Source organism: Strix aluco, chromosome 2, assembly GCF_031877795.1.
Source record: "Strix aluco isolate bStrAlu1 chromosome 2, bStrAlu1.hap1, whole genome shotgun sequence".
NCBI classification, from domain to species: Eukaryota; Metazoa; Chordata; class Aves; order Strigiformes; family Strigidae; genus Strix; species Strix aluco.
The window spans coordinates 8,412,196-8,425,401 of NC_133932.1; the positions used below are offsets into that span (position 1 = coordinate 8,412,196).

General features: G+C 49.1%; 1 protein-coding gene across 5 annotated transcripts; it reads left to right on the top strand.

Moving 5' to 3' along the window:
* The first annotated feature begins 492 nt into the window (after positions 1-492).
* On the top strand, positions 493-11,983 carry PEX5 (peroxisomal biogenesis factor 5). 5 transcript variants are annotated; one of them, XM_074810478.1, is made up of 16 exons: positions 493-532; positions 1,040-1,233; positions 1,700-1,735; positions 1,902-2,034; positions 2,739-2,873; positions 3,994-4,099; positions 5,313-5,403; positions 5,724-5,840; positions 6,216-6,308; positions 6,485-6,604; positions 7,153-7,296; positions 9,423-9,493; positions 9,650-9,865; positions 10,000-10,195; positions 10,360-10,517; positions 10,879-11,983. In XM_074810478.1, exons 2-16 carry the CDS (start codon positions 1,084-1,086, stop codon positions 11,078-11,080), a joined length of 1,968 nt encoding a protein of 655 aa, XP_074666579.1. In that variant the 5' UTR covers positions 493-532; positions 1,040-1,083; the 3' UTR covers positions 11,081-11,983. The 5 variants fall into 5 exon arrangements, with proteins under 5 accessions (XP_074666579.1, XP_074666571.1, XP_074666598.1 ...); XM_074810470.1 differs by lacking the exon at positions 493-532 and having other exon boundaries at positions 768-1,233; XM_074810486.1 differs by lacking the exon at positions 493-532 and having other exon boundaries at positions 770-1,233; positions 10,000-10,165.
* The last annotated feature ends 1,223 nt before the right edge of the window (positions 11,984-13,206 follow it).

The following is a 13,206-nucleotide window of genomic DNA, read 5'->3' on the forward strand; positions in this document are numbered from 1 at the left end:
TTCATTAATTGAAGAGTCACTTTGCCGGGTTGTCAAATAACTCATCCTCAACACAGTCCCAGACATTCTCTTTATGGTCCAGGATGTTCTGCTTATTTTCTAGGGTTTGCAGATCAAAGCTTGTTCTTGATGAACTTATCGCTAATCAAGGTCATCTTGACCACGCTTCAAGGTCTCATTTGGCCAAGCTTCAAAACCTCGTGATTCCCCCCATATGTGCGGTACCTGTGGCTACTAGCACAGTTACTAGCCACGGCTACTAGCCAAGGCGAGGTGTGCTCTATCACAGACACCGTGGGGACGGCACCCAGCCGTGGCACGGAAAAGCGCCAGCGCCGCGTCCCTGAAGAGCTGAAGCTGCCTGGGGCCGCTGCTGAGGGGAGGCCGGGCGGCGGAAGGAGCGGGAGGGGGCCGAGGGGCCGCGGCAGTCCCCCGGGCGCTGGCCCTTTAAGGCGCGCTGCGGGGTGCCTGGCCCTTTAAGAGCTGGCCCCGCCCCCTACCCCGTGAGCCCTGTGAGCCCCGGCAGGCCCAGGTACGGTACCGGGTGGGGGGCGCGGTGGAGCCGGTCCCTCGGGCTGGGCCGGGGGTTCCGCCGCCCGGGCGGCGGGTGGGGGCGCGGGACTCGCTGGGGAGGCCGCGGCCTTGCCGTTCTGGCGAGCGGGTGTCCTCCCCGGGGCCGGCCCAGCGGCGGGCGGCGGAGGGAGCGAGCGAGAGAGACACGGGGGGGTCCCTGCTCACGGCCCGGGGGTCCCGCTGCCCGGTGCCGCCGAGGGCGGAAGCTCGTCCTGGCGATGGCAGCTGTGCTCGGCCGCGCCGGGAGCTGGCGCCGTGGCGGCAGGGCTCTGAGCCCGGCCCCCACCCCTGCGGGCTCTGGCCCAAGGTCGGGGCCTCCCCGCAAGCTCTCGGGGCGGGGGGGCCGGTCTCCCCCGTAAGCTCTCGGTGGGGGGAGGGCTGACGGGTGGCAGCCGGGTCGGGGCGCGGGGCCGGGCGCCGCCGGCAGCCGCTCGCTCCGCCTGGCCTTCACCCGGTGTCTGTGCAGGCCCAGTGGGGTTTGGCGCCGACCCTCCCTCCCTCCCTGGCGCCATGGCCATGAGGGAGCTGGTGGAACCGGAGTGCGGGGGCTCCAACCCCCTCATGAAGCTGGCCGGCCACTTCACCCAGGACAAAGCCCTGCGGCAGGAAGGACTTCAGGGCCCGCTGGCCTGGCCCCCGGGGGCCCCCGGAGCCGCAGCCGTGAGTGTTGCGGGTGGCTCTGCTTTGCTGAGCTGGGGCTGGGTGTGGGGCCTGTCCGCGGCTGGGTCCCTGTGTGCAGGATAGAGGGGTGCTGCGGGGGGAGCGGTGCGGGGTGGCTGTGGGTGCAGATGGGGTGGTGGTGATTTTTTTCCTGCGGAAAGAGGCCACAGGGTCCCCCGGTTTGTCTTGCAGGGCTGTGGGGTGAGGGCCTGCCTGTGGAAGCAGCGTTTATGGGCACGGGAGGATGTTGGTGGCTGAAGTGAGCTGTATGCCTGGCAGCCCAGAGGGTGGTGGGAGGACAGCTGTTCCTCCTCCTTTAGCTTCCACATAAGCAGGTGGCTAATGCGAGAAAATGCTGACAGCCTATGCTCAAGGAAGGGGAAGATGTAAATGGATCAGGTCATGGGATGTGAGTGGAGAGGGGCATGGGGTCAAAGTTGATGGGCTAATCACCTATTCCCTGTAGGTAGCCAAACCACTGGGAGTGGCCACTGAAGATGAGGTAAGAATGGATTGATGCATTTCCTTACTGCTTGTCTCATCAACACAGTTTGCTATTTTTTGCCTTAATCTTTCCTTCTGACAAGCCCATTTCTTTCTCTCTTGCTCTATGGCTCTGCCTGTTCATCTTCTATGCTATGTTTGTAATCCATCTCTGTATTTGGCAGCTTGTTGGAGAGTTCTTACAAGAGCAGAATGCCCCTTTACTGTCCCGTGCACCCCAGACTTTTAAGATGGATGACCTGTTGGCTGAGATGCAAGAAATTGAACAGTCAAGCTTCCGACAGGCCCCTCAGCGAGGTGAGGGGAGTTAGAGTACGTGGAGAGCTGGAAAAGATCTTGGTGTTACGGTTAAGCTCCTAGCAGGGTGGTTCCTATCTGTTCAGCACTTGTGAGATTGTATCTGGAATATTGTTTCCAGATTTGGGCTTCCCAGTACACTGACATAGTGGAACAAATCCCATGGAGATCAGTAAGGTGTTCAGGGATTGGAATACATGGTGTAAGAAGAAAAGCTGAGGGAACTGGGTTTGTTCAGCCTGGGGAGGAGGAGTCTAAGGGGCAGTGGGAGGTGAGGAGTGGAGTAGTTGCTGTCTTCCACAGCCACGGCCAGGATCTTTGCAGCAATACCAGCAAAAGGACAAGCGGCAATGGACATGAACTTGCAAAAGGGAAACTGGCTAGATGTAAGGAGACATTTCTGCCCTTGGAGCAAGGTTCAGTACTGGAAAGTTCAGTACTGGAACAGGTGCCTGGGGAGGCTGAGGGATTGCCAGCCTTGGACAAGTTCAGAAGTTACCTGATGAATGCTCTGAGCAACCTAATCCCTAGCTTTAGTGTTAAGCTGTTGTGAGAACACTAGCAACCTCCAGAGATTCCTTCTAAGTGGAATCTTTCTGTGATTTTATTCTAACAAAGGGAAGGATCAGACATGATGAGGCCTAGTCTGGAACACTTAAACGATGCCTTTGAGTCCTTCAATCCTGTTTTTTTTCTTCTTGTAGCTCCAGGTGTGGCAGCCCTGGCGCTGTCTGAAAACTGGACCCAGGAATTCTTGGCTGCAGCAGATAGTGCTGGTGATGTGTCTTCAGATTACAATGAGGCTGACTGGTCACAGGAGTTCATTGCTGAAGTGACAGGTGAAGGCTCCCTTTTGGAATTATTGTTAAGATGTTGCCCAGTCATGTGCCTGGGTATAGTGCAGAGCTACTAAATGTGAAATTGGAGTAATGCTTTGTGCCCAGGAGTGTTTACTGTAGCAGCTTTAACAGGGGGGGGGAAAAATGCTTTGTAGTGGTTTAGCCAAGTTGTTCACAATGTGATGTGGAAGCTTTTGTTTAGGTGTAAGGGTATTTTGTTTTTAGCTTAGGTTACCTGGAGAACTTAGGAGAAGCAGACTATTCAACCTGCTTTTATAAAGATTACTATGATTTAACTGGTACAAATTCTGGAGGTGGTCTGGTATTGCTTCTTGGTTACATATTCTCTTAATTCCCTCTCTTAAGGCTAACTTTGTTTTTGGTACAAGGGTAAATATAATTTGGTGCGCTTTGGCTAAATACTTTTTGTCGGTTTCAGGGAGGTAGAGGTATTTTGCACCTTGGAAATAGGCTAAGTGAATGTTTCTGGCCCAAAGGTTAAGCTTTCCATTTCAAGCAAGCCAGTAGTTTATCTGAAAAGTTGTCCTGCATTGTGTATAGAGCTGGGGCTGGAATAGGGTCCTGTTACCATGCATGATGTAATCTGAAAGTTGTGACTGAAATTTGGATAGATGCTGTTCTTTTCTCAGGGAAAATAGCTACTGTGGAGAGCCAGGTAGTCCCATTCTTTGACCTTCAGTCTTTATACTTCTGGGAATATAAATCATCATTTGCAAAGGTCTTTGAGAAAGTTCTGATGAAAACCTAGTGCTTTGTAGGCTGTGCTTTTGACAGAGACTTGTAATGCATTGCTAGTTTTCTTGACCTACATAGTATCCTACGTGGAGCAGATGAGTAAGTTGTGAAATTAGAATAGAAAATCATAAGGTTATTGGCACCACAGTGACATCTGTATTAATACACAGTCTGAACCTAAGGCTTGATTTTTAGATCGGAATAAACAAAGTTAGAAGAAATGAGTGTAAGCAATGTTTCTTTGAAGACATCTCTGTATGTTAGCTAACCATGTGTAAAGTGGAGAGAGCAAAACCTGAAGTTAATCTGAGTGGTGGTGTGCCTGTCTTACTTTTCTTCCCATTCTTTGTGATGTCCTGTGCAGATCCACTGTCTGTGTCTCCTGCCAAGTGGGCAGAAGAATACCTAGAGCAGTCAGAGGAGAAACTGTGGCTTGGGGAATCGGAAGACCAGACTTTGGCAGATAAATGGTGAGTCTGTTTTCTCAAGACTAGTTATTGCTGCTAGGCACTGGGGTGGGTGACGTTTGGAAAGGTGATAGAAATCTGCTATGGCCTGAATGCTTTTGAGTCATTTAACCTAGTGATGTTCTCAGGCCTTTGGTGTCAGAGAAAGGAGGAAACAATGCTTGGAGACTGAAGTTTTTAACAGTTCCTAGCTTTTCTGTTTTCTAGTTCCAGGAAAATATTGTGATCATGTAGGCTAACTTAATCTCATGCCTAATGCAAAGCTCCTTAAAGTGATTTCAGGAGCAAGTTCAGGAACTCCTAATTAAGCATAATTTTTTCCACAACAGATGCTTTTTTAGATTTACAGATCTCAAGCACTAGACTCTACTAGTTGTAAACTTTCACTTTATTTTCCCTATCTGACAAACCACATCCAGCCTTTCCTCTGCATATTTCTAGATTCAGTCTTCAGACATTATTTTCATGGGTTTTTTGTGTGGTAGGTTGAAGAACAGTCTATTACTACTATGGATCTTCTGTTGACTACAGTCAAATTTTTCAATTCAAGAAGCAAAACACAAGCACTCAATTTAGGCTTACATCTTTCCCTAAAAGATTTTACATATTTGGATTCTCTTTCGTCCTGGCTCTTGCCTTTTCTGATACCCTTCTGCAAATACGGACATGCCTGAGTTATTGCTGTCAGTTCCAAAGACTTCACCAAGAGTGAATGTAGTGGTAACACCTGGAACTGGTCCTGTCCTGCTGTAAGCCAGACAACATATTGAGTTGTGTGCTTGCTGTGACCCCTCGATCCTCTGTGGAGTTGATGCTTTTCCAAGGCACTATTCCTCTTCCATGAGCATGACCTACTTTCTTTGTTCCTAGATCCGTGACCTTGTTTTTGTTAGTACTAAAACTTGCAGCATCTGATAGTGTGTGAGCTTGCCAAGGAATCCAGACTGTTCTGCAGAACTGTGCTGTCACTGTAATTGTTTCATTCTGCTACTGTTTGTGTCAGTCACTTGCACAGTTAACCTAGTAGTAATTTTGTATTTTTACAGATGGATAAAGGTACTGAATCACTTAAGAGAACCCTAGAGTCTATGAGGAAGGGTTGTATCCCTCAATACTGTTGTCTGGCCCATTGTGTAGTGAAAGAGTTGTTAGTGAAAGAGTTCACTGTTGCCTGTTATCAGACTTTCTCTTTCCCTTTTACTGCCTCTGAGCACAGGTATGAGGAATATCAACCTGAGGATGATCTTAAGAAGACTGTTAATGATTTCCTCTCTAAAGTGGATGATCCAAAACTCAAGAATTCTGAGGTAAGAAATTCCCTCACCAGGGCTGACAGATAACTAGAGTGAATAAGGGGTGTGGGGAATTGAGAACGGGGAAGATGGTAATGGAATAAAGCCTCCTGCTGTCCTGTGTTTCTGTTTCTTCCCTGATTCCTAGAAGTTGAACCCTACAGTCCACTCCCCATATTGTACATGACTGGTGAAGTCCTGTACTCCCCACCTTTTTGGGTGTTTTGTGCTCACTTTGCAGAGAAGCCCTCTTAGTGAAGGAGGGGGGCATGGACAGAGGGCTTGTTGGCAAAGCATTTGCCCAGCTCCACCCTTGTTTCATTTCTCTGCCACAGTTCCTAAAGTTTGTCCGCCAGATCGGAGATGGGAGGGTATCGATCGAAGCTAATCAGGTGACCCACAGAGACCAAGATCAGGCAGAGCAATGGGCAGCTGAGTTTATACAGCAGCAGGTAGGAGCCCCAGCCCTATGTGCTCTGAAGGAGGAAAGCTTTTTGCCACAGTACACAGTCTGGGAGTGAGGGAGAATGACAAGTCCAACTCTCAGCGATGCTCTACTGATGACTAGGCTGGGGGAGGCGAGGGAGGGGCTGTTGGGCTCTTCTTAGCAGAGTCTAGCCAGAAGTTGGGAAAGTATTTGGGCAGTGTGAGTTTTCTCATCTCCCATAGCACCTGGGAGGAAGGGGGTATCCAAATGAACTCTTTTCCCCTTCACAGGCCATCAATTTTTGCTGATGGGAAGGAGGTGTCATCACAGACCCTCCTGCTGTGCCCTGAGGTTGCCAAATGCTAAAAAGAAAGGTGTGTTTCTGTTTCCAAACTCCCAGGGAGCATCTGATGCCTGGGTGGATCAATTTGCACGATCTGGGAGCATGTCAACTCTTGATACGGAATTTGAGCAGGCAAAGACTGCTGTGGAGGTAAAGCTGGCAGAGGAGGAGGGCTGGGGTACCATCCGAGAGCCCGTGGTAGGGTTACCTCTCTCCTTTGCATGCTGGGAGGAGGGCTAGAAACATTTAAGAAGGAGTTCTCTGGGGTGTCTGTAGAGCTCAGTTTATGGTTGAGGTACTCTAGTCACATTCTGTTCTCCCTTCAGTCAGATGTGGACTTCTGGGACAAACTCCAGGCAGAATGGGAGGAGATGGCCAAGAGAGATGCGGAGGCTCACCCTTGGCTCTCTGATTATGAAGACCTCAGCTCCTCATCATATGACAAGGTAACAGAGAACAGGCTCTCTCAGCCCTAGCACTGAGGAGCCTGGCAGTACATCTGCCTCGCGAGTGAGTTCCACAGACTCCAGATGCTGCTAGGATTCCTTCTTGGACTGATCTGTTGCTGTCACTTGCACCCTCACCCCAGATCAACCAGGTGTTAAACAAATACTGTTTTCACTTCTGCCTGTTTGCAAATGCTGTCTTGTTCTTGTCCAACACCAAATACCAATTCATACTGGGATTCTTTGAAATGAGTGCAAGTGTTGTCACCCCCCTTTCCCCCCTGGAAGCTGATGAGACCTGCACCAGATGTTTAGTCTCTGTTGTGACTTATTCCAGGTCTGGTTTGGAGGAATTTTTCAGCATGGAGCAGGCAGGCAGAAGAGCCATTGTTCTCTGATCTGCTACAAATTAGCAGAGAGGACAAAGTCCTGGCTGGTCTGCAGTTTGAGTGCTGATGCAGCGAGACTAGACTGTGCTGTACTGTAGAGAGTGCTTTTCTCCCTAAGCCTGTCTCCTAGCATTATCCCCTGCCTGTCTTCCCTGCTAGGGTTACCAGTTTGAAGAGGATAATCCCATGAGAGATCACCCAGATGCATTTGAAGAAGGGCAGAAGCGCTTGGAGGAAGGTGACCTCCCCAATGCTGTCTTGCTCTTTGAGGCTGCAGTGCAACAGAAGCCAGATCATATGGAGGTGAGTGAGAGCAGAGATACCAGGCCTTGGCCAGCTCTCCTGCTGCTTGGATCCTTCCCTTGTGAGGTGTCAGGGTGTGTGTAGAAAACTTGCTTCAGTGTTAGGAGCTGTGCAGGGTGTATGAAAACACCCAGAGCCACAGAAAAATGAGATATGTAGCTGATGCATGTGAATCCCCAGGAGGGCTGTGGGCAAGGAAGTTTATGGCTAAAGTCAGTTACAAAAAGCACAGAAGCTCTGGTGCAGAGCTGTGTGAAATCTTTGGAGCATGTGAGACTGTGCATGGAGCCAAGGCGAGGAGTTCTTATCTCTTAAATTGCTTCTGTGGAAGTCTATTGGTATTGCAAGTTTGGACACGCTTATGGCAGATGATAACTTCTTTCAATATCTGTATCAAAGTCTAATTCTGAGCACCTCGTTAGACTAGGAGTCCTGGTTAGGTCTTCCATCTGGATGCCAGGAGATGATGTAACCCAGAAGGGTTGAGAGAAATGGCTTGGGTGTCTTCACAAACTTCATTTGTAGCTGTTGGCCAGAGAATGATTTTCTACTAAGGACAAGTTTCCAGCTCCTAATTCAGTAAATATTTATTTCCATAAAGCACTTCAGCTTCTGCAGGATGGATTGAGAAATGTGCACCTTTCTCCAGAGGTAGAGGACATGGATATTCTCAGGAGGAAGAACGCAAATACACCCGTGTTGTCCATTTCTGGAGTGTCTGCCTCAAGGACCCAGGGATGTTGACTTCTCAGTGTGTCTGATTCAAACCCTGCTAATTGTATATGATTGGAAATACCGTATTTGTTAATCCTGAGCCTTAGAGGAATTTGCTCTTGGAACAGAGGTTCTTTGCTTTTGGGAATACAGACATATAACTTTCTAGGGTGTTGGGAATAGGTGAAAAGTAAACAGAGATTTTGGGGATCTACTTTAGCTTTAGAGTGGTCAAAACGTGTTGCCAATATTCCTCTAGAATTGGAGGAATATCTTTTCTCATAGGCAGTGTGAGCTGCAGGCTAAGCATAATGGAGAGGTAGTTGAAACCTTAGGGGAAGAAATCCTGGGCCAGTTCTGGCTAGCTGTATGGAAAACATTCTGAATTCTTCTGCTGTGACTCTGCAGAAAGCACAGGAGAAGCTTTCATAAATGGTACAGTGATCAGATGGACTTGAACAATTACTCTGAAGGGAATGTCATGTTTGCTTTGGTCCAAATCACTTTACCTTGAATCTCAGCTCTTCTGCCTGCAGAACACTGTGCAGTTATCACTGGGCAGCTGTTCTGAGTTGCACCTAGCTATATGGTGATGCATTAGAGATTTGAGACAGTAGATTGCCTCTGGCTTGCAGTGGCTTTTGCAGTGTGTCTGGGTCTTTGCTAATGAAACAATTTCCTGCCTTGAGACAGTGGATACTGCATTTTGTGACTTACGTTCAAAAAGCAGGTACTTCATACTGACAATCCTGCCAACTAGATAGCCTATTTTTCAGCAACGAGTGTGGTTATCAACATGAAGTGAACAGGTACTTCAGATTTAGTGCTTTAATTAAATATTGCCTGTGTCAGCAGCCTGGGGATGGAAGTGGCTTTAATGTACTGGTGTCACAATGGTTGAAGATTCAGTAAAATAACAGTGCTTCTACTTTCAGGTCTGACGGTCAGCTCCCCAAGATTATCACTTGCTAGTGGACCAAGTATATACAGCTCCCTACCTTGGGGGTCTCATTATTAGCGCTGCTGCTATGCCATTTCGTTCTTAGGAAAGAACTTTTAGGCTTTTTCTCCTTCCTCTGCAGTTTGACCACAGTTAGAAGTTAAAAGCAGAGATTCTGCGTAGAACTGCCAACAGTTGCTTTATGGTAGATGTCCAGGTGTAGACATTCACTTCTTTTCATTATAACAATGCCAGTTTTATTCATCTTGAGGACCTATGTGCCATGAAGTCTATATGTCTTTCAAGAGAAACTTGTATCTGTGGCTATTGTGTATACTTGCATGTATTTGGTCTCACTCTAAAAATGTGTGGAATAATATGGTGGATTTAATCTCTGTGTCTCTGGTTTATCAGCTGATCTTTTTCTCTCGATGTGAAGAAGTCTGACTTTGTGCCTCTTTATCTTCTTCAGGCCTGGCAGTATCTGGGAACCACCCAGGCAGAGAATGAACAGGAGCTTTTGGCAATCAGTGCCCTCAGACGGTGAGTGTTGCAGGAGAGCTGCTGAGTGGGGCTCCTGGTCTAGTGCAGAGTACCACAAGGGCCATGGTGTGCTCGGTCTTGATAGTGTTACCCCCTGTATCTGGGTGTCTCCCAGACTGATTTCATACTGTATTCACTTTTCTTTTTGACCTGCAGGTGCTTGGAACTGCAGCCTGGGAACCTCACGGCGCTTATGGCGTTAGCGGTCAGCTTCACCAATGAGTCCTTGCAGAAGCAGGCGTGCGAGACCCTGCGGGACTGGCTACGCCACAAACCGGACTATGCCCACCTGCTGCAGAAGGAACCGGAGGAGAGTGTCTCGGGGACAAACCTGGGGCCCTCCAAGCGTGTCCTGGGTTCCCTGCTGTCTGAGTGAGTTACACATTTCAAGCTCCAGCTGAAAGGCATCCTGGAGGGTTGGGAGTGGTCCAGGCAGGAGCAGAGGGAGCACCCCAAGGCCAGCTCCCTCCACAGGACACCAGTATCCTTGTTCTGTGCTTTTCCAGCTCACTGTTCATGGAGGTGAAAGAGCTGTTCTTAGCAGCTGTGCGCAGCAACCCCTCGGCTGTGGATCCTGACGTTCAGTGTGGCCTGGGTGTCCTTTTCAACCTTAGTGGTGAATACGAGAAGGCTGTGGATTGCTTCAGTGCCGCGCTCAGTGTGCGCCCCAATGTAAGAAAGGGCAGACTCTGGATGCTGAAGGTACCTGGAGGTTTATGGGTGACGGTTTGGGTGGAGGTGCCTCTTGTGTGAGAGGTACGTTTTTGGAGTGGAGTAGTAAGACGGAGACATGGAGAAGGAAGGGTTGGCTTGGAGCTTATAAAGATCCAGTTTATCTCACCCTTTCTCTCTGCCCCCTCCACCAGGACCATCTTCTGTGGAACAAGCTCGGTGCCACCCTGGCCAATGGGAATCGGAGTGAGGAAGCTGTGGCTGCATATCGTCGGGCACTGGAGCTCCAGCCAGGATACATCCGCTCTCGCTACAACTTGGGCATCAGTTGCATCAACTTAGGCGCCCACCGGTGAGCATAAGATGGGCAGATCTGCTGTGAGCCATGAGCGTGCATATGTTTTTGTGGGAGAGGCTGCAGTAGGCTACTAGGGCAGTGCCACGCTGCCTGCAGCCTTCCCTTGGCGTACGAGAGCAGAGCAAGCATGTGGACTCTGCCCTGAGAATAAAGTGTCATGCAGATGCAGTTGGAGTAGGGGCCATGTGGACTTCAGTTAAAAGGGAAAAGGGGATCTCTGGTTCTGGAGCGGGGCAGGATCTGGTGAAGAGGAGGAAACTGTTTTGGAGGGGAAGTACTTTAGAAGCGTATGGGGGAGGGAGTATGAGATGTACCATCTTCTCCAGTAAGCATGTGTATGTTCTCATCTTGACAGTGAGGCTGTGGAGCACTTCTTAGAGGCTTTGCACATGCAGCAGAAGAGCCGAGGTCCGCGGGGGCAGCAAGGCGCTATGTCTGACAACATCTGGAGCACCCTCCGCATGGCCCTCTCCATGCTGGGGCAGAGTGACCTGTATGGGGCAGCTGATGCCCGTGATCTTCCCACACTGCTTCAGGCATTTGGCCTCCAGCAGTGACTCTGGGATGGGCTCCCCTGCGAGTGCAGGGTTGGCCCAGCCCAGCAGTGACCTTTCTTAGAGAGAAAATGTTCACTAGGGTTCACACGTATCTTTGCTCTGGTAGGGCAGACCATTGGCAACAGTTTTTTCAAGGACCTCCTGCTGAAGCGTGCAACTTCCCCTACCTGTTTGTTGTGGCCTGAGCATCTCTGGGCGGTTCATGTTATCACCTCTGTGACTGACTGACGCTGCTGGTAGGCAGATGATCCAAGTGGGGAAGACAGCAACATCCCACCCTCTTGCCAGACTGCGTTTGCAGTAATGCTCAGCGTGGCTATGATAGCTGTTCTGCAGAAACTGTCTGCTGGACACATGCAGGTTGATTTGGTGGGGTAGGGTTGCCATTTGGTGAAAGGGAGAAAAATTCTGGGTTTTGAGCATGCTTCCCCCATGTATGTGCTTGCATGTGTGTATATGTGGGTTGCTAGGGAAAACTGGGGGCAGCAGCCCCCTTCTCCTGGGTACTGGTAACTGTGGTACAGCCAGATGCTAGTTTCTCAGTGTCTCTTCATGATGAACCTTTTAAGAGCGGAATATTGTACTTACACTAGGGACACGGGTGGAGGACCTTACCCTGTCAGGGTAAGAGGAGATCCCAGAGTTCAGACTTGAGGGAATGTAATAGGAATAAAAATCTAAAATGTAACCTTCCCTCACAGAATATGGTGGGGAAAAGGGTCAAGTCTTAATTTTCACTTGATCATCTGTCATCATTTTCCTTTGTGCAGAAGTTCCCCATCTTGTGTGTAACTGAATCTTGTTAATTATAAATATCTATATATGAATCTATTGGGGAAAATGTTTTTTAATTGTAAAGTATTTTGTATAATAAAGAGGGGAGAATTAAAATTGCCAAAATTACATCTTTCTCTGTGCTTCTGTCGGAGCTGCGTGCAGTGGCTAGTATAGATGTTGGGGGGGGGTGGTGGGTGAGTATAAGCCTACTGATTTTCAAAAGATAGTTCAGAGTCTCTCTCAGCTTGTTTCCCCTTTTGACCCATATTTTGTTTTATTGATAGCTCATATGCAAATGAAGCTGAAAAAACCTCAATTTGCTGTAGCCTCAGGCTTCAGTTCTGTGAGCCAGCAGAAGAGCTTCCCTGTGCCAAAAGCTCTCTCTTTTTCCTTGCTTAGGTTTAGGGGTCAGTGAAACACTTTTTTTCATTTTTCTTGCCATCTGTAGTGAGGGAAGTTGTGTTACATTTTATTACCTCTTTGAAGAACCTGACTGCTGCAGTAGTCAAGACCAGTTGTTTAGGCAGGGAGCACTTACCCTTCCTCTTCCACCAGGCACCTGTTTCTTCATGCTTCTACCTCACAGGCTTGTTTTTCTGTTGCCTCTGTAACAGTTGGGAGCAGAAAGTGAGTGCAGAGAATATTTCCTGCTGTATGTTTTCTGAGCTCTATCTTGCCCTGTGTCTCCCATCCAGTCTTCCAGCACTGAGACCTACATGCCCTGTTCTGAAATTGCTGTAACGCATGCAAAATGTTTTGCTGCTTGTGCTGTCTAGAAGGAAGGGAGACACTGCTTCTGCGTCCTGGTCACGCACACTGCTCCTCATCAGAGATGGGTCTGTTGGTTTTTACTGATCTCAATCCTTCTGTCAGATTATCCTCTACTCAGCAAAAGAAAACATTAGTGCCTGTGCTGTTCTTCACTTGCTGTCCAGGTGTTCTCCCTTCCCCAGTTCTCTGCTGTACCAAAGAATTTGCTTTGCCTCTTTCCTGCACCACATTCCTCTCTGTTCACACTCCCATTGTCACTGCTTGGCCTTGCCTTTTTCTCACCCTCAGGTGCCATTAATGCTTCTCCTCTCCTTGGCTACCTAGTTGTCTCAATTTCCCTTGCTGTTTGTCTTAAGCTCTTGACTTTGTGCTTGGTGTCCTTCCCTATCACGCATCCCCTGCTGTCCCTGCAGCTACAGTGGGCTGTCACCATTTGTTCTCTTTCCCTGTAAATTGTTCTCGCTTCCCTCCCTCCCTCCCTCCCTCCCTCCCTCCCTCCCTCCCTCCCTCCCTCCCTCCCTCCCTCCCTCCCTCCCTCCCTCCCTCCCACCTTAAATCATTTCACAGAATCCGTGCTA